A 21,549-nucleotide genomic window follows, 5' to 3' on the forward strand; every position below is an offset into this window, starting at 1 on the left:
GGCAGCACGTATCAGATTCGGCTCCAGATTTCAAACAGCTTTGTTTTACCTGATCTAAATCTGACTTGGGAAAAGTAGAAAGCTCGTAGTACCTTGAAATGGTGCTCGCTTTATATTTCTGTCGCCAAACCCAGTAATGCTTCCACCCAATCAGAGCCATAGTGGATAATGCCTAGATTGGCAAGTTGATAGTTTCATTTAAGATGGTGCAATGAGGGGAGAGCAGCCAAGGCACAAAAGTTTACTGAAAGATGCAAGAATATTGTGATCTTCAAAGCACAAATAAAGCAAAAGTTTCTCATCCTATTTTTGCATCCTTTTTGTAGTTCTTAGTTAAGTTTGACATTCAACTTGACAGTTGGTATGATCTTGCCAAACAGCTTTATTACAACTCTTTCCTGCAGAGAAATTGAAATGAGACCGCAAATAATAGAAAGATAGATTGCAGTGTGGACAGAAAGCGCCACCTGTTTATTTTGTTCTTTAACTGTATTGCTATTGCTTTGGCTTTGCACTGGCAGATTGCACTTGTATAGGGACACAATTCATTAAGGCAAGAGGAAGCCTGCTTCGAGTTGCTAGTTACCTGCAGGAGAGGTATGCTTTCCTTTTCTGCCTGCTGTCTGTCACCCCCAGGCCCTTTTAAGTCCATCATGCCCGATGTCCCATTCCCAACAGGCTTTTGCTCAAGTGTTCAACCTATTTTTCAGACTGCTGCAAGTGTAGTACATATCAAATAGCCGAATTCTAAAAGGACAAATGAATTAAAATGAACAAATTAATCAATGTAGCAGTAGTGATTGTTCACTGAGGGATTTTGTCAGATTTTATATTGGGAACTGGTGATTGTATAATTGTTTAGATAAAGGCTGCAATGGGAATTTTTTTACTGAGAGAAACTGTATTGTTTGTCCTTTGGAACTGTCTAGGCAGGCATATTTAGAAAAAGGAGTCTGTGACAGAACAAGAATTTAACAGGTTTTGATTATGCTGAGATGAAAACGAAGCCAGATGCGTTTTGATAAATTTACGTGCGTTTACAAATGGGACACTAGTGGCGGATAAGTGCAGGGTTTTCTTTCCATTTGTTTTTTTTTTTTCCTTTTTCCTTTAATTCTTGTATGCATTCAAATGTCAAGTTTCTGTCGTCTTTCTTGTATTTCTTGTTTTAAAGCCAGAACATTCTCAGTTTTATGATCTCTGATTTTCCCTAGTCTCTCTAGACTTCAAATGTGAAATAAATCTCATGGTTTCTCAATTACTTTTTCTTGTCTTTGTCAATCCACACACTCCTTGATCCCAGGTCATGCTTTGGTGGCTAACTGATGTTCACATTTGCTCCTCCTTCTCTTGTTTGTTGAGGGACTTCAGAGATAACGTCCTAAAGTTGGGGGAGTCATGTAGCCCAAGAGATGGCTGCGCTGTGTTCTTTAGCTTTCATTCGCAGTGTGGCGATGCTGGAGGATTTCCTGTCGGGGTCCATGTTTAGATCGTACCCATTAATGCCAGTGCCCATCCCTGGACTCCCAAACAAGCTGCCCATGTGTGTCTGTCCCATGTGACCTCCAGGACTGGACACACCCAAGAAGTCAGACACTCCGCTAGCAGCATGTGGATGAGGTGGCATGCAAGAAGTGACCGAGTCGCAGGGTACGACGCAGCCCGGCACAGGAGATGCCGCACTGCTGCTGCCTATCCAAGAAGGGTTCTGAATCTGCAACAAAGTCAAATGCAGAAAGTTAAGGTATAGTGCATTTACATTCTGCAATCTCAGCATCAATAACATTAATGTAACTTATAGTCTTGAGAGCATTTATCAAGTCTGACTCCTTGTTTTGAAATATTGCATTGGCGAAGGTGCAGAATCCTCAGTGGTACTCGATGTGGAGATATATCAAGAGCTGTGGGGCATTCATCTGGTCCCGTACTGAGTGGGAGCTGCTTGACTAGTGTGGAGGAGGAATGCCTGTCTCTGTATGCTCCTTCAACACCCAGAGTAACCTCCTCTGCTGAGCGGAGGGAGCACAGAGTGAATTGATAGGGCTGTATTCTGCTCTGGGCCTGGGGAGGTGGGGGTCTGAGGGAGGGCTGTGGAGGGAGATGAAAGCCCTCTCAGGGAGATGGCCCAGATGTGAGCAAAGCTGCATTCCACAGCTGCAGGCGCGCTCCCCAAAGAGCCACCCCTGCCCTCCGACCCGGCCACATATTCATAATAAATCCAGGAGATTCGTTGGCGCTCCTGTGAAGGCGTGCCGTCCTCGGCCACAGCCCTGGTCTGACCTGACCTCGACATTGTGTTTCCTTAGGTCTTGAAATTGTCAGTTGTCTGCCTTCCTACTGTTTTTCATTTGAAATTCATCACCAATATTCACTCTTTGAAGGTTTTAAGAAGTGAACTTAATCATAAAGATAACTTTTAAAAAAACGACTATGACAGTCCGTTCTAATAACGTTCTTAATAAAACACTCTGACAGGGCTCCCCGCACTACTTAAGTGGCGCCGCAACGTCAGTAGTGAATCTACAGTACAAAACAGAAAGTGAGACCATGTAGTCTGATTCCTGAATGAAAGAATTAATACTTTTTACTGAATCAAAAACATAAAGCACAATCAGTTCCTGCACAAATGACTCAAATTAGTGAATCAAACACATACAGTTTACAACTGAATGTTTTAATTCAGTGAAGTTACTGGTTCTTTATATGACAATGAATGTATAGTTAAAGATAAACGTTTTCAGTTTTTCCAATTCTAAAAAAAGTGAAGTAATTAAAAAGTCTGTGTAAACGCATCTTTTGTAAGAATATTTTCCAAATATATATATATATATATGTATATGTATATGTATATGTATATGTATATGTATATGTATATATATATATATATGTATATATATATATATATATATATATATATATATATATATATATATATATATATATATCGTCCTTAAAAGTACTAAGAGAGCCATGAACAAAACACTTTTTTTATAAGTACTAAAACAACTGATAAAGGAATGGAACTTTTTTTCTTAACATTTTTCACAATTTCCATCCTTAATTAGCATTATTAATACCTATTAATATTCATTTCTGATTTTTCCTTGACTTTCATTTATTACTGGAGAGACAGCACTATACCTGAGCATAGTTTTCAGGCCGAGTGAGAAGAGGCAGTTCATAGGCCGTGGAAAAATGTGTCCGGACCTGCTGCATCTGTCCGAAACGCTCTCTTTTCCGCCACTTGGCTCTTCGGTTTTGGAACCACACCTGCAAGCAAGACAATCAACCCTTAATCATGAGGATATCGCATTAGTAAGTGATTAAATGACCTCATGCAAACTGGCCACTTGTGGTGTTGCATCATAGAGAGGAAATGTTTTCTTAGTGGAGATTTATTGACGGAGTAATCACCATCTATTATCAAACTTCCTATTTTGAACACATTGTGTTACTCGTATGGTATAGCCTAGAAAGTCTGCCACTTTAGTTGTAAGTCTAGAGCTCATGTAGGAAGCCATTTGGCTTTATTATAGATCAGCATCTTTTCCTGGAAACAGTTCGGGGAGACCTGGCCATTGTTTGATGTTGTGGGAGCTGACAGATTGTGATGGCCTCCTCTGAGTTTCTTTTCTATCAGAGCTATCAGCAGCAGCAGGGGGTAGGGAGGGGAAAGCAGGAACCCACCGGGTCCAGAGGCTTCGAATAACTGTTTCACTCCTCCTCCTGCACTACCACCACACGCTTGCTTTGATGGATTAGGAGATTGCTGCTCAGCTTTTAGAAAGGAAAAGGTGAATTGAAAATGAAAATCATTTACTCACCCTTGTGTCATTCCAGACCTGCATGACTTTAATTTCTGTGCTGAACACAAATGAATATATTTTGATCATGCAATGAAATTAAGTGGGCTCCAATGTTGTTTTGCACCCCAAAAGCATCTGCAAATTTATTTCAAATATCTTCTTTTGTGTTCCACAGAAGAATGAAATTCACACGTTGAGAGTGAGTAAATGACATCATTTTTAGGCAAACAGTTAGTACTGGATTTCATCTGGCAAGTTACACTTTCTTTCACATTTTTCCCTCTTTGCTTTGCTATAGAAATATGCATTGTGTCCCTGAATAGATGGTTATTTAGAGATCTGGGAATTAGAGAACAAATTACACAAAGTGATTTCTCATGGTTCGCAGTCTGAAGAGCTGCCAAAAATTCCATTCTTTTGGTCCCTGATCTTCTCTGTTTAGAAGTATCTGTTTATTGATTTGTGGAGTGGAAAGTTTTCTTTCTTTTGTCTTGCAATCTCAATTTGTCACGGAGCTTGAACTTGGATCTGGGGATGGCCCTTTGGTCAATCAGTTTGTGGTTATTGCATCCATTGCCAGCAAGATGTCAGCCTATCTCTAAGCGTAACTTGATAGCACCTTAGCTCTGTTTGCACTTAATTTGGTGGTGGACATCAATGTCCCTTGGCTCCACATCATATGTTTGTAGAGCTTAACTGCCTGGAGAAAAAAAGAACATTTTGTTTTGCTCAGATTTTTTCAGAGAGCATCATCACTCTTGTGGCTCTCCGCTTGCATCCTTGTGTTTTGAAATGATGCTAGGTTTTGACTGTGTTAGCGCATCTAAAAATGCAAAGACGTCCGTTTAATATGATTGTCTGCACAGCATTTTTATTCCCGTTTTTATATTTATCTTTTTATCAGACTGTCTTTCCTTTCATAAATCTAAGCATGGAAGTTGGGAGATCGAAAAGAAAGATGGAAGAAAGTTCAAAATGGAGTTTGTTTTCATTCTATGTTTAATTTCCTGACTCTTAAGCCCCTGGCTTTCAATATCTGACTCTCCAACCCAGTAGAGGCGTGTAGACGAGTGGTGGAAAGATTGCCTTGCACCTCTCATACTGATGAGCCAATGCTGAGGTGTGTTGTATAATGCTTACACCAAAAGTTCACCTTTGAACTAGACTGACAGGGAGCAAGAGAGACCGAGTTATTTGGATCTTTGGTCAAAAGTGGTTGGTGCAACCTTGGGCTTGCTTTTTGGTTACTTTAAAATATTTCCAATCATTCTTTCCCTTTAGTGGTTGCTGGTGAATAAGTTCAGGGCTGCCAACATTAACAAGTCAACTAATTTTGACCAGCACCTGTTAGAAACGTAGTAGCAAAAGTCTTTTTTTAATCTTTTGTATGTTGTCCATGCGGGCTAGTAACACAGTAATTGGTAAAGACGTTGACAGCTAAAGCAGCTTAGAGGCTTATTATGGAGCTTTATTTATGTTCCAGCACCAGGGGAGAAAGAACAGAAACACTGAACTAAACCTAGCAGAAAAAACAGCTTTGAAGTCCAGAGTAGCTTTGAGGATTGATGGTCTGACTCTGCTGTCACTCAAGCTCACCTCTTCTACTTCAGAATCATTCATTTTTTTTTTTTTTTTGACCCCCAGAACTGTAAATATAGTAAAATGCTAGTAAAATGCTATAAAAGTACTGTTTCTTTATTGACTTATTATTATTATGTGGGACTTTTTGCCTTCAATAAGATAGAAGCAACAGGAATTGATGGGGAAAAGAAGGGGTGGAGTGGTGGGTTCAGCAAATGACCGAGCCAGACTCTAACTCTAATTGCTTGCACAAATGCATCACTGTCGGAGCACATGCAACTACCTAAGCTTGCTTTTCGCCATATGAGTCATTTGTTTTTTGTTTTCATGTTGCTGTAAAAAAATGTATGGTTGGCGTTAGGGTAATGTGCAGTAAATTAGGTATCTTTTTGTGCTGTCCCAAAGTAGAGAGTAGATGAGAAAAGGCTTCACTTGTAAGTTGCAGAAAGATTTGACAGTGTTCATAGTCCCTGGAACTGAACCATTGTGGTTCTTTGGATGTTTCCCATTATTCTTTACTTATAGCCAGTCGTGTACATGGATATAAATCATAAGCATCCCTCACCATGTGAAGGAACTTCAGGCTAGATTCTCTCACCTACCCTTGAGAGCAGGGAGGGACACATTCTTTCCTGAGTGGGACATTAATGAAAGACAAACAGTGTAAATCCGGGGTTCTAAGTAAAGCGCCCATTCGGGGTCGGGTAAAGGGATCTCCCGGTCTGTCTGTTGATGCAGGAATGCAGCAGTAGTGTTGGAGGGATTATATGCAAATGTAGGTGTAGGGCTGGGGGTGGGTCACATAAAGGTTCTTGTTTTCCAGACCTAGGCTGAGTTTAATACAGCTGGGCTCAGAGGTTCAGGTAGAGGCTCGAGATGAAAGCAGACCCTGACATGTCTAATCTGAAAGCCCCTTTTTTACTTTATGATCTCTTGTGACGGCCAACTTCAACAGCTTTTTCTCTGTATTCTCTATTTACATTTAATATTCTTTGCACTGAGTGTAATCACTCTTCCTCCTAGTGTCGCTGTTCTTTTACCAACTTTGAAAAATGAGGGATGGAAGTCCTGTTAATATAGACCAAGGGGTATTTTTCAAAGCTCAAATGGACTAAAATTAGTAGAGAGAGACTTCATTGTTGATCTAGCCTCATTGTACAAGGTTATTCAAAACATGTTATTTAATTTGGTAATGTAAATGCAGCTCACACCTGTACACGAGCTTCTGTCAGGTCAGTCCTCAGTGCGAGTTGTTCCCGAGCGTAGACGTCGGGATAGTGTGTTTTCTGAAAGACTTTCTCCAGCTCCTCTAGCTGATAGCTTGTGAAGGTGGTGCGGTTGCGTCTTTTCTTGCCCTTGTTGCTCTCTCCCTCGGCCTTGTCCAACAACGGAGAAGCCAAATCTGAGTTTGGCTGCTGGGGGCTCTTCACTCCTGACTCCTTTATGCTGAGGTAGCTGCCATCCATCCCTGCAGGATCACTGTTTTGGGGCAACTCAGAATCTGTCAGCCCCGTGCTGTCTTTACCTGTAGACAGAAAAAGAGACATTTGTGAAGGGTCATTGTGTGCATTACTTGAATACAATTGATTATAAAAATGATGTGAGGGAAGCAATTCTGTAAAACCATTTGATCACCAAATATTGTGAGCAATTATTTAATTGAATTGAATTTGATTTAATTTCATTTGAGGCTTGGTTTAACAGCAATTCTTCTCCTATCATCATTGTGTTCTTCATCCCAAGTCACTCCAGTGGACTGTTACGTTGGATAAAGCCTTTATCATTAACCTGGTGTAATTTAATTTTTAATACCATCCCTATTTTTTACAGTGATGTTTGGAAATTTAAAATATATATAGGTAATACTTTAATACTTTTGGGTGGCATGATCTGACAATGAACAATTTTTACAACATTTATTAATATAGGTTAATGTTAATTAAAATGCTTTTGTTCATTATAAATTAATGTTTGTTTGTAATACTTTAATGTTAATTATTAACAGATGTACTATCAAGTATTATGAATGTAGAAATTACCCTACATTAATAAAGTATTGTTCATTGTAAGTTCATTATACCTGCATTGTATTAACTAATGCTAACAAATTAAACAATACTGTTAACTTATCTAAGTGTTAGCTATAATATTGGTCAATATAATATATTATACCACGGGCTGTTTAAATACTCGATTCTGATTGGCTGGAAGGTGTGCAGTAAAACCGTTTAATGCACAGGTAGTTCCAGTCAGTTTGATTACAGTTCGAAATTAATCCGCTACTATAAACATTGGTAACCATAGTAACAGAGTTACACTTGCAAAAGAGTGAGAGAGAGACACATATGAAAACGTTTATTTAGGTAGGCTCATAGCCATAGAGAGAAAGAGTTGCGACGCTCTTTGATGTCGCCGCGATGGCTGTCACGTGGTTCATATAATATTGTGTGCAATTTAATATTGACCAAGGCAATGTAGAGTTGTCGTTCATAGTTCTTCAATCCCAATATCTTGATTATTCTTTATTTGGTCTGTACTGAGTGTGTGTGGAATGAGAATCTGTAAGACCCATGGATGTAGTAACGGCTGTCAGTCTCCACTCATAAATCAGCTGCTCATGTGTAACAGACAACATGGCTGTAATTGCAGACTGATAGAAAATTACCGGTTTCCCATTTGGGCACAATTCGAAGACTACTGCCCTGCTTGATGAGTGTAGCCTCAAACATACACACAGTCTGTGGCAAGGGTGCAAAATGGAGCTTGGCTCGTAATGAGGCCGCACTAGCGGCCCTAGAGTAGTAATTTTCTGCGTCAAGCCACTGGAAACACACAGCAGCTCAGCTGTGAAACCCCAGTCAGCGTGCCGGTCATAAATTCAGTCAGATCAATGAATGTGAGGATTCCAGTACATTAGGTCATTTCTCCAGCTCGCTCTCAGTGCTCATTACCTGTCTGTGCTTTGTGGAAAAGCTGTGCTACAAAGATTGGCATGCTCACTCAAATCGGAACGCTTACAAACTTGATGGCTGTATTGGCAGACTTTTGGCTGTTTCTCCCTGTTTCACTCATTTAGCTGCAAGGAGAAGTAAAGCTGGATTAGAGTTCCTTGGGGAATGTTCCCTTCTTATGTGATCCAGTGGCGACCCTGAGCTTTATGTCTTACTTTAGCTCAGCGCTCAGTGACAGAAAGTTATTTTAGGTGATGCAGTGTTGAGTTGTTCATTTTCTAATGTGAGACTTGATTAAAGCCTTCTCGGGTTTGAGCTGAGGGGCAGATGGGTAAATGCTACTGGTACACATGGTTTTCTCACCTCCTCACATAACCATGTAGGGTAATGTACAGAGCCAGATTAGGGTATTGTGGTGCCCTGTGAGAGAGATTGTCAACGGCTTGTAACCCTCAAAAGTACTCCTTTTGTATTTTATCCCCAAACAGGGTACATATTAGCATCTAATGGTAGGCTACTATATTAAAGGGATAGTTCACCCAAAAATTTTAATTAGCCCATGATTTACTCACCCTCAAGTCATCCTAGGTGTATATGACATTCTTCTTTCAGACAAATACAATCGGAGATATATATATATAAAAATGTCCTGGCTCTTCCAAGCTTTATAATGGCTGTTAATGGTTGTTTACATTTACATTTATTCATTTAGCTGACGCTTTTATCCAAAGCGACTTACAATTGCTATATATGTCAGAGGTCGCATGCCTCTGGAGCAACTAGGGGTTAAGTGTCTTGCTCAGGGACACATTGGTGTCTCGCAGTGGATTCAAACCCGGGTCTCTCACACCAAAGGCATGTGTCTTATCCACTGCGCCATCACCACCCCACCGTTTCTGCCATCACCGTTTCTGTTTTGAAGTCCAAAAAAGTGCATCTATCCATCATAAAGTGCTCCACACGGCCCTGGGGGGTTAATAAAGGCCTTCTAAAGTGAAGCGATCCGTTTGTGTAAGAAAAATATCCATATTTAAAACTTTATAAAGTAAAATAACTATCAAACGGCCATACGCGGTCTACGTGCGCCTAAAGCACAATTTACTTTGCGCTTACGTTGAGTAAATCATGGGCTAATTTTCTTTTTGGGTGAACTATCCCTTTAAAAGCATAAAAATTCTGGCATCTGACAACCTGTATTAATTTCTTTCTCCTGTGGAACACAAAAGAAGGTATTTTGAAATGAAATGCAAGACAACTAAAGTTGTTTTTGACCCCATTGACTTACATTGTATGGTTAAAACATTCTTCAAATATCTTCTTTCGTGTTCCAAGGAAGAAAGTAAGTCATACAGGTTTGAAACAACAATAATAACAGAATTTTAACTTTTGGGTAAACAATTCATTTACGGCTAGATAAGCCACACATATGTACCTTTTGAAGGCACTCCCTAACAAGCCAAATGTAAACATTTTGCACTCTTTCACATTTCCCACTATTTGAAACCATTTGTACGGCCCTGATTTGTACACGCCCTAAACATGTTGCCCCTTGGCACATGCCCAAATGCCCATGCGGTTATTCCAGCCCTAGTAATGTACCCAACAAGAGAGCATATTGGCACAACCAGCTTTTCCATTCCTCCATCAAGTTCTAATTGGTCAGTTGCCAATAACCATGTGAACTGTGATCAAGACAACAGTTTGTGGCTTTGTGAATCTTGTGTGGTGTCATTGATTTGAAAATTGATTCTGCCTAGGGAAAAAAACATTATCTTAATATATAATACACTCCATAAAATGGAACCAGCTTTTTTTAATGGCATTTGACTTTTGGTCAAATCTCTCTCTTAAAGGCATAGTTCACTAAAAAAATAAATGAATCACTCGTGACATTCCAAACCTCTTGTATGAAAGACAAAAGATATTTTGAAGAATGTTTGGTACGGAACTGTTTGGTTACTGTTGACTTCCATTGTATGGACGAAAAAAATCGAGATATGTCTACATGCGCTAATTTTCCTCAATCCGAATAAATCCAATCTGATTTCAGATTCATAAAGTTCTGTTTAGAATCCTAAACTTTGCAACTCGATTCACATTTTCATTTACGCGTGTATTTATATTATATCCTCATTTGGAACTAGAGAAAGCCACCGCTGTAATGTCACCGGAGCTACCGTGAGTATAAATGTCATTTTTGCCTTGATGACATACCTTAATGGAAAGTTAACAAATATGCCAAAAAAGCTTCTTTCTTTTTTTTTTTTTGCAAATATTTAGTAAATATTCGGTTTCCTCCACTGACCAGTTCCTACGACGTAAATAAACACAGTTTGCACGTTCATAATAAGTTAAACATGTAAACTTATTGTAAAAGGGGTCTGGTAAACATGGGTATCACAGCACTGCGCATGTGTGCGAGGTATTTTTTAATCCGATTGGGAAAAAAGTATTGATCGTATTATACACAACCCCTTTCAATGTGATCAAAATTTAATTTGGGTCAAGCTCAATCTGATCGATTGGGATGTTTATATGAAGTTATTTCAGTTTAATTGAGCCATTAATCCATTTACTAACAGATTTTTTGGGTGCACATAAACTTAGATACTGAGATATTTCTATTTATGTTGCACAGAAAAAAGAAAGTCATATGGTTTTGGATCAATATTAGGGTGAGTAAATGACCATTTTCATTTTGTGTGAACTCTATCCCTTTAACTCATATTGTTCGTTTTAGATTTTTTTTAGATAGACTTTCAGCTTGATAAATATAGCATTTTTGTCTTTACCTTTTGTAGGTATATGCCTTAGGAACTGCTCCTGTTCTTGACCACATAGCACATTGTATATGCTTCCTTTTGGTTGTCTCCCTATTTGCCTTTTCCAGGCACCATGGGCTCAACCATGACAGACATGGAGCCAGGCCTGGGGGTATAATGGTTCCCACATTGCCTCTTGCCCACGACTGACACATCTTGTTAAGCAAGTGAGAGCAGCGAATTTACTCAAACATAAATATTTTCAGCTTGTCCCTTCAGATGCCTCACGCCTTTTGCCCTCACACGGAAAAGCTGACAGCCTGTTTGAAATCGGGGCCTAGCGATCAAAGGTTCTTGTTTATACCTCGTGTCACTGATGGCTTTTGGCAGACCTAGAGTATTGTGACAGTCTCGTAGTCCACCAAGGGTTCAACCCAGGCTCTCCGCTGCTCAAGGTGAACAGAGACTTGGCTGCCCCGTAGCTCCACCATATGGGCGAGTAACATGACCTGCCTTCTGGGCAAGAAATCTCACGGCAAAATGTTTCTGTCAGAATAGAAAAAGTTTTGAACTGGAGCTCTGAGGGGGGTATTGGTTGAAGATTGCAACAAAAAAATGCAGAGCAGAACATGGTCATGCTGTTTTACCCTGTTTGTGGTGCACTGTTAGACACACTGAAGTTTCATGAGGTCATATCTGGCTTTAGGAAAAATGTCTACCACAGATAATACCAGAAAAAACACCTATTTGTTTCCAGTGAAGGGCAAATGAGAACACTATTTCAGCAGAATTTAAAAAAAAAAATGTTTTGAATTTTGGCACTGCCTGCAAAAGCCTAAATTGACTGAACAAGGGATCTATTCACTGTCCTTTTTTTTTTTTTTACACATATCTTTAGGCTACTTGTTTTTTCACTGCTATCGATCACTGATTTTTCTGATTTATTCATTACATATTTTAAATGTTTTTGAATGTCTAACGTACTACCATTCAAATGTGTGGCGTTGGTAAGATTTATAAATGTTTTTGAAATAAGTCCCTTATGTTTAACAAGTCTACATTTATTTGATTAAAACATATTCTGAAAAAAATATTACAATTTAAAATAACTGTTTTCTATTTTAATACATATTCTGAAATTTTTTTATTAAAATAGAAAACAGTTATTTTAAATTGTAATATTTTAAAATGTAATTCATTCCTGTGATGGGATCATTACTCCAGTCTTCGGTTTCTCACGATACTTCAGAAATCATTGTAATATGCTGATTTTGTGCACAAGAAACATGCTCAGTTGAGCTGCTTAATATTTTTGTTGAAACTGAGATATATTTCTTTTCAGGATTTTTTTGATGAAAAGAACAGCAATCCTTTGTAACATCATGTCTTTACTGTCACTTTTGATCAATTTAGTATCTTTGCAGACTTCTAATCCCAAACTTTAGAACGGTATTTGCGTTGAACATATTATGCATTTTATGTTTTTGCGAGCATTGGGTGATGGGTGAGCGATTATTTATTTAAAAATTCACGAGGACATAATGGTATTTGTGTGTTTTCCATCTAGTTTTATAACACTGATTCCAAGATGGCACACTTCTCCTTCCTTACAGAGTGAGGGATGTGTGAAGTCTTTTACTTTTCCAGTGCAACGAGGTAAGAGAGTCATTGCATCAGTTACCAGGGCAGGACAAGAAGTTCAGCTCTAGGTTAGGAGACGGTGAGGTTCAGGAAAAAGACTAATTGGCATTTTAACCCGAGTAGGTTCACACCTGTATGCGTAACAAGAATGGGGCTTGTAAACCTACTTTACAGCATCTACTTTTACCTCTGACTCCAGAGTAAAATATCTTCAAATGGGTCGCCATTTGATATATCCTATAAATCTAGAGGAAAGGGCACCACTATATATTTTCATAAAATATGCATGAATGGCTAGCACAGTGGTTCCAGATCCACTTGCACTAAAAAGGTGCCTTGCCTTCGATGGGAGACGCCAGTGGTTCCTAGCTTTGTAGGATGTCGGTGCTCGACCCCGTGAGTTAGCAAGGGTCAGATCTTTACAAGGGGCAGTCATTTAGTACCAGCTGAAAACGGGGGAACACATCAAAGTGTAATTTAACTAGCTGTAAAGCGGCGGGGCATCCTCTATGCTTTTTTACAGAATCTGATTGTTAGGGTCAGCAGCAGGCAAATAAAAGAAACACTATAAATTAGGCTACCTGGGGTCTCTGTGAAGGGTTAATGGTGAAATATGCCAAAATTAAAAGGCATAAATAAGACGTAGTCAGGCCGGGTTTCATCGTTATTATGACTAAAAAAGCAAATGGTAAAGGAAATCGGGGAAGACTGTTTGCTCATCTAAGCTTTTATTTATATCAGTAATTAGATTTGTTTTCTGTGCTTAAAATATGGATTGAATTGTAATAGGCAGCTTTGTGCTCTGATGCCAGGCCAACAGTCTGAACTTCCCTTCCGCCATCTAATTATTTCAGGCTCTTACAGACGGACACGGCAAGAGATTGATAGGTTGTGATATAAAGAATGACTCTGGCTGGTGGCATATGGAAATGGTGAAAGATTTTCTTTTTTTATTGGTGATTGTGAGCGTGACACCACAAGATATTAGTAGAGAAGGAGCCTCATTAGTAAACGTCTACTCGTGCAGCCATTTGCAAAACCAGAGCAAATCACATACTCAAAGGCAGATGTGACAACAGCCGCGCGATTCTAAACTTAGCCCAACCAAACCACAGGGACTGTCTCCTCCTATAACTTGCTTTACGTTTTAGTGTCACCTCTCGTTCTTGAAGTTGCGTACTTCTGAGAGAACTGTATGACTCTATTCAATAGACATATACATGCACAAGACAGCAGTTGTTTCAGAGGGAGAGTTGCGTCTCAGCTGGTGCAGTCTGAAAAAAAAAAAAAAAAAGCCCGGTAGTGAGACTCTGACGGGTATCCGCAGAGAAGTCCAAACGCACAGCTAGTCCTGAAGGACGATTTATCCCAGCAGGCTGCAGCAAAGAGCACATGCTGGGCAAGAAAACACAGCATTTCCTTTAAGCTGCTTCTCGCGATAAATCACAGCTCGCTCCGCTCCTCCGGCTCCCTTGGAGTGTCGGGACAAAAAGTATTTGAACTCAAGACTGCTTAAACCTGAGGATGTTTATCAAATGCAGTTTGAATCCATATGCACCGTCAAAAAGAAAGCATGGGGTGTCGGATCAAAACTCTTTGAGCTGGTTTTACTAACACTAGTAGGCTACTTGGTTTGGTTGCTGCCTTTCTAACAGTTATTCTAACAGTTTGGTGGTTTTCTGAAAAAATATAGCGAGTTAAAGTACTCTGCAAGTGCAGTATTTTAGTGATTTCGGCTGTGGCTTCGGCTGTGAACTTCCTTGGGCACAAATATATCTCTGTTGTCTCTGGTGTAAGGGTTACCGAATTAAATCAGTTTAAATATGTTGCAAAAACTTGCCTTGTACTGTTCTCTTTTTTTTATTGTACTGTTTTGTTTGTTAAGCAGTTGATATTGCATTTCCCAAACCCTCTGTAAAGTTTGGAATCTCCTGGATGGCATTAGAAACCACATTGGAGCGGTGCTCTAGTTAACAAGCACTATGGAATGCTGTAAAAACCTAACTAATCACTGTCTCGTAAGATAATAATGTCAAGAAAAAATACAGAAGAGCCAAAAGCTAGTAGCATAAAAGCATACATTACTGTATTAGAGACATTAGAAACACTTTTTTTTTTTTTTTTTTGCTTAAAGAGTTAGTTCACCCAAAATTGGAAATACTGTCATTTATTCACTTTTACTATCATTTTAAACTCATGACTTATTGTATGCTTTCTTCTGCAGAAAACAAAAAAGATGATATTATGAAAAAATGTCCATACAATGAAAGTCAATGGAGTCCGGTGGTGTTATCACAACATTCTTCAAAATATCCTACTTTGCAATTCACAGAGTTCAGAAAAACACATAGGTGAGTAAATAACAGTATCTTCCCTTTTTTTGTAAACTATCCCTTTCAAAAAAGAAAGAATGTGTCTACATTTCATATTATCAGTAAGTTCCAAATCAATAGTAAAGATTTGAAACAACACATTTCAATTTGCTCACATAAAAATTGCTTTCACCTTTGATCAAATGCTCATCCGTTCACTATTGAAGACCCATTAGAGGGAATCTATTTGGGTTCGATTATGCTGTTTAAATAGAGGCCTTGTCTTTGAAACCTACTGCCGACTTGCCGCGCTCAGGCAAGCCCATTGAGGCTAATGTAAACTGCAAAGCCAAATTTTGAACTGGTAAAATGATCCCAAGTTCTTGTCACCTCTCCTTAGATCAACAGACTATGGGAATATGCTTTCCCCCCCTCTTTGTGCACCTCTGTTCCACTATGACTATATCCATGCTTATGTTATAATTATTTCAAATTACAATAGTGTAGTAATACAGACATTGCAAATTAATACCAATGTAAACTCATATAATACATGGTGATAATTCATACAGTTTATATCATTAAAAGTTTGTGATGTTTTTTGTTGTTGTTTTTTTGTCGTAAGGTTTTGTGATGTTTTGCTGTTTTCTGTTTTATAAAAATGTGTATGTTTGTGAGGTTGAAGCTACTTAAATTGCCCTGTAAAGGGACAAATAAAGATTTTTACTACTACTACTACTACTACTACTAAGGTAGCCTATACTTCAGATGTTGTGTAAATTTAAATGACTTTCATTAGAAATTATAATATTATAAAACTATGATTTCTTTATAGCATAGTATGTCATTATATTCATGCGATATCTCATTAATACTTTACTTTTATTTATATGGTTTTCTATTTATTTTTATATGAAAAAGTGGATTTTTTTACTTTTTAGAAATTTTCTTATCCCTACCTGCAGAATTTAATTGTGTTTTACAACCGGAAAAAGGTCTTTCTGCTTGTGAATGCTCATTAAATGAATTCAGTTGAGCTACTTCCTTTCATATAGTTATTCGTCATATCAGCCAAACGCCAAGCGTTTTTTAAGCACTAGTGAGAGTGCTTAAAAAAGATTTGCAAACAGGGAGAATATATGAAAGCGTACGAACACAACCTAGGAATCTAAAAGGCTTTTAAACTAAAAAGTCACCATCATTGAAATGTAATCTACAACTATTATTTTAGGCACGTTTAATGATTTTTGGGGGTTTTCTGAATGATAAACTGAGAGCACAAAAGTCCACTGAATGAGGATCAAACACAAAGACTTTAAAAACCTACTATGAAGAATATTTTGGTTTTTGCTGTTGCTCTCAGCAGAGCCAGTAGAAACAAACTATGAGCAACCACCAAAGTACAAAATAATACTGGAAAAGTAGTGATAACCCAAACACAAGTTGCAAGTCGTGCCTGTTGTGCTTTAGGTTGTCAATCAAACTAATATAATTTCTTATCTGATTATCTCTACTGTAAACACGAATTAGCCCATGAATACGGTCTAGCCTATAAATTTCAAATATCAGTAGTCTATAAAGCTGAATAGCTTAAATACCTTTTTCATCATGACCTGATCTAAAGCATATTGCATTGTGAGTGCATCCTTAATTGTTGCCTTTAATGCATTACCAAAAGTTTATGTGATCTCTTCCATCAACATCTCATGCCAAATGCAAAGGCTGCGATGACACTTTGTGTATGTGTACAAGGCATTTGTTTTACAAGGTTTTATGAAGTCATCATCCTTTGACATTTCATGGGCTCCCTTAGTCTTGATTAACAGGGACCTTGTCAATGTACATCTGACCTATAGTGATCTTTTTTTTTTGTTGGTAAGGACAATAGTGTTCATGTTCACTAATGAAGGACAATGCTGTGGTAAAATTGGGGTTTCACTGACGAGGTGATGAAGGGCTCCCTTTTAAGAGTGTCATTTTCTTTGTGTTATTACTGCTGACCACAAAGGAGGAATTAGTCAAAAGCTTGTTTTGAAAACCACATTCCCTCTTCGGCATATAATAATCATGCCCAGGGGAAGTGTAAAGTTGATCCAAGTGTTAGTCTGTGACTGCAGAATTATGTAAGCCACACTCACATTGGTAAGTATCTTGGTTTAAATAGGCATTTATGTATTCATTCAATCACTAACTTATTATAATTCCTCTATGTAGGCATCACACATCATAAAATTACTTAGCAACTTTCATTTTGGCCTGAAGAATTTCTCTGGCAGGACACTTTGTATGTGGCACTTTTTGAGTTTCTGTAATGATGTCTTTTGAGAGCAGAATGAATCATTACATTTTAACAAGCTCTTGTTTTAAATATACATCTGAATATTAAATTGTGATTTACTATTTGATAATCAAAGTGGTTTTTCAAATTAGTCCACATGTTGTAATTTCATTGCCCTAATGAACGGTAGTTATCTGTATCGGCCAATCCCGTCAGAATGCATTGTTATTCTTTGTGCTTCGAAGTTGCTTTTTCCTAATTATATGAGTGACATACTGGAAATGGATCTCAATCCATTTGTGGCAACGTTCATTGGAAATATATTAATATCGTAAAAATAGCACACAAACAGTCATAACCCCATTCATCTGTGTAGATATAAATGGATGAAATGTGTTTTCAGTTAAAGTCAGTTACTTGGTGTTCACTAACCTCTAGATCAATTACATTTACTACATAAATAAGCTATCCCTTTGAAACTGAGACTCAGGAGATGCTGTTGTTTACAGGATGCCACCAAATGCATGCATTCTTCAGCAACCTATTTACACGGACAAGTAAGTGTTTTTCAATTTCTGTTTTCTATTGTGATGCTTTTTGCTATTTTTCATGAATGAGCTATATGTCAAAGCCAGCTGCTGATGGTAAATCCATCACTTTATCACTGACACTTTCTGGCAGTAATATTATGGAGGATTAATTGGAACATTTTTTCTTACCATCACAAAGTAACACTTTATAATAACTTTCATTTATGAACAAACACTATTATATAATGTAACAGGTCTTTTGTTAATAGCCTACATTTATATATTTTGAAATGTCATAACACTTTGGTTCATATAAGATTCAATTAGGCCTTTATTAATCAAATCAACTTCAAGTATGTTATATCAATAATGGCATAATAAAACATATGCTAAGTTCAAATTAAACTGGCTAATTTTGCTATTTAGCCTACTTGTAAGGTTCTGTTAATCAACTCCTATGGTATTTTTTTTTTCTGTCAGAGAGGTTTTAATTATAGTTTGGGAAATAGGACTTTTATTTGACAACATCTGCACAACAGACCATTATTAAATCTAATGTAGCCTATATCTCGTTGCGTCATCTGTTTATTATGCAGCGCGTTCCGAAAGCTGCAGATGTAAACGAATCATGGTTTTGTAGGCTATTTTGTCGTATGAAAGTGTCAATCCGGTCACAATTGTAATAAGGCTATTTTATCTCTAAAAGTGTTAGCCTACTATTAATCCCGTTGTTATTGTGTTACTGCTGCTTCAGTTAACTTATTTTCTTTCTTTTTTTCCCCTCTCTTCGATGTTGCAACTGACAATAATATCGCCATGTTCTTCCGATCTTTTTGACAACTAAAACTAAGAGATGAACCCGTATGGCATTCTTCCCCATATAAAATTGTCGTAGGTCATGTCTTAGTTTTCAGAGGACACAAGTTTCTTAGGCCTATAACAGATTGAGATGCATTAAGAAAGGGCAAAACGAATAGGCTGCATCTCAATCTGTTATAGGCCTAAGAAACTTGTGTCCTCCGATCTTTTTGACAACTAAAACTAAGAGATGAACCCGTATGGCATTCTACCCCATATAAAATTGTCGTAGGTCATGTCTTAGTTTTCAGAGGACACAAGTTTCGGCCTATAACAGATTGAGATGCAGCCTATTCGTTTGGCCCTTTCTTATTGCAGCCAGTGTTATGTTTTTCTGGTAGACTAGCCTACTATGATAGTCCTGCTATATATTTAGGCTATTGCAAGCTTTGGTAATTTCAGGGGTGAAAAATACCAAGTGATTGTAGCCGATGTCTGAAGATGCATTTTTGCTTTAGGCCTACTCTTGAAAGTCGAATCTTGTTTTTTAAAGGCTGTTTATAATAGTTGATTAATGACTATCGGTAGCCTAAATTTTCTATTTTCCAAAGATTTTCTTCTACATTTTTTCTTAAATTGGTCAATATATTTCCTCTTTCGAATAATCCAAAAACAATGCAGTCATAAACTACTTATTTTGTGAATTTTTTTTTTAGCCTTTTTTCTTTTTTTAAAAACTCGAGACAGCTCATACAGCGTTAGCCATGTGGTCGCACAGCACACCTGACATTTTTCTTGTTACGTCGAAAAAAATCGTTTAATCTCAAACACATTAGTGTCAGTTTAAAATATGTGCATTGTTAAAAATGCATTAACTAAAACAAACATTTGCAAAAGACTTTAATGGACACATTGAAACATTTTCCAACCTCATTATGGGCTACCGCTACCAACTCTTTGGCGTCCGTATCCGGAAACATTTTTAAAAGTTTGTCCCTCCTGTTTTAGAATTTATTTTTATAACATGTTCATTCTTGTATTATTATTATTATTATTATTATTAGGCTATTCTAATTATTAGACCTATTATTAGAAGACGGGAATCCTGTGAAAAATCTCTCGTGTAGCTAATTATTTTGTTTCCATCCACGAACACTAATAGCTTCGTACACAGATTGCTAGAACGTGTTGAAAGAAATATTTTTGTTACATTTGTAGAAAATTAAATGCCTTTACAGTTTATAATTGAAGCTGCACATTTTTTAAGTGTTTTATTTTGTGCCATGATCTCGCGGCAGTGTCTTTTAACTATTTCCAAATAAAAGCACAACACTTAATTCACCGAATGCACGAGCTAGCCTACATGCTTGTAACCTATATTATAACCTATAGTTATGCAAAATGTTCACCAAGTCTTGACTTTGTTAGCCCAGAGGGCTTTCGTATTGCGTAGCCTATTGGTACAGATCCGAGCCTGCGGTCATATAGATCGAGTGAGAGAATTTGTCAAAATCCTTAGTGTCGTCGACAACTTGTAAAAGTGTTTAAAATTAGTTTCGTTTGCCTTCCAAAATGTGTTAATTAAATTGTCTGCTTCAGATCCAGTATTAAGAATTGTAATTCAGATTATCGCATTAAATATAATTTGATTCAGTCTTCAAAGGTAAAATGTAATAACGGGGGAGTTATGCCTCTTCCTAATTATGTTACTGTAAGAGCTGAGCCAGTTATATTGGTAGTAAGTTGTGAAGTCAATTGCATTTGCTTTGTAAATATTAGCCTACTGATGGACTTCACTCTGATGTGATTATCAATATGAATAACCGCCTCTCAAGTAAAATAACCTGGTCTAATTGTAGCTTTTTATTAGAGGGATTTGCAGATTATCCTGTCTTAACAGAGTCATAAAAACATTAATGTCATTGCAGTTGAACGTAACTGTGCATTTATTTGAAACGAGAAAGTAAAAGACATCTTGAGTTGCTTCTCTGCATACTAATACTATTTTACAAATGCTTGATTTTAAACTCACCATAACAGGCGATGAGCCCTCCGTTGTGTCCGCTGTCCTGCTGGAGTTTGCTGCTGTCTGGGGGAGTTTTGCAGGAGGACCTCTGCATGAAGAGGTGGTATTTGTTAAAGGTGCCTTCCCCAGCAGTGGCATCCAATGACTGGCATTCCTGCTGGAACGGGCTCCCAGCTTTTTCCCCGTACGCCTGACCTTTGTTGGTCAGGAAAGCGGGGCTGTATTTGGTGTCACTCGCCTGGAATGTCCTGAAAGGGTTCGCCTGGTGATCCCTACCTTGCGGTGCAGATGGGCTATAATATGAATCCATGGATGTCATGTCGCAGTATGAAACGCACGTCTCGGCGTTCATTCCTAAAAAAAAGTTTCTGGAAGAAAAAAGACGTCCAATCGATTTTTTTCTTTCTTTTCCTTTTTGGAGAGCAAGGCGAGCAGATACGCTCACACTCTCTCCCTCTTCCTCGTACAAACCAATACACATACACACTCACACACGCACGCATAGACTTGTGCAGCAGCTGGCTTTGGTTATACAATGATTCAGATGTTTTCCAGAAACGGATAGCTAACCAAAAGCTAAAAAGCCCCCTTAAGGTTAGAGGAGTAACGAAAAATGCGTCTTCTGAAGATGCAGCCCAGATCTCCTCGGTATACGCACGTCAAGACCTCTCCTCGGTTATTATGTAGATGCAATGAATGGGTGAGGTCAGACCTTTGCTTAGAAGAAGAAAAAAGTGTTTTGTTGGAAATATGTGGGGGGACTTAACACATGACATTAATGTCATTAGGATATGAAATGTATAACTGATTGAATGTGAAGGGCAGAACGGAGGGAGCAATTTAATGGTTGATTCGCAATGCTTT

At 38.1% G+C, this 21,549-nt stretch overlaps 1 protein-coding gene across 1 annotated transcript; it reads right to left on the reverse strand.

The window, feature by feature from the left end:
• Window positions 1–1,084: 1,084 nt before the first annotated feature.
• On the reverse strand, window positions 1,085–21,335 carry alx4a (ALX homeobox 4a). Its single transcript, XM_056268608.1, has 4 exons — window positions 20,692–21,335; window positions 6,599–6,912; window positions 3,142–3,270; window positions 1,085–1,714 (listed from the first exon to the last, which is right to left on the reverse strand). The coding sequence occupies exons 1-4, from the start codon at window positions 21,164–21,166 to the stop codon at window positions 1,397–1,399; spliced, it is 1,236 nt and encodes a 411-aa protein (XP_056124583.1). The 5' UTR covers window positions 21,167–21,335; the 3' UTR covers window positions 1,085–1,396.
• Window positions 21,336–21,549: the final 214 nt, after the last annotated feature.

The sequence above is a fragment of the Rhinichthys klamathensis genome, unplaced genomic scaffold (genome assembly GCF_029890125.1).
Source record: "Rhinichthys klamathensis goyatoka isolate OS25496 unplaced genomic scaffold, OSU_Roscu_1.1 h1tg000275l_1, whole genome shotgun sequence".
NCBI classification, from domain to species: Eukaryota; Metazoa; Chordata; class Actinopteri; order Cypriniformes; family Leuciscidae; genus Rhinichthys; species Rhinichthys klamathensis.

Excerpts from the sequence above, each read along its gene's own strand:
- alx4a (XM_056268608.1), bottom strand. The coding sequence starts at position 21,166 with ATGTGTATTGGTTTGTACGAGGAAGAGGGAGAGAGTGTGAGCGTATCT. Across the intron at positions 6,913-20,691 it reads AGGGCTCATCGCCTGTTATG|GTAAAGACAGCACGGGGCTG; the intron begins GTGAGTTTAAAA and ends TTCTGTCTACAG. Across the intron at positions 1,715-3,141 it reads GGCCTGAAAACTATGCTCAG|ATTCAGAACCCTTCTTGGAT; the intron begins GTATAGTGCTGT and ends ACTTTGTTGCAG.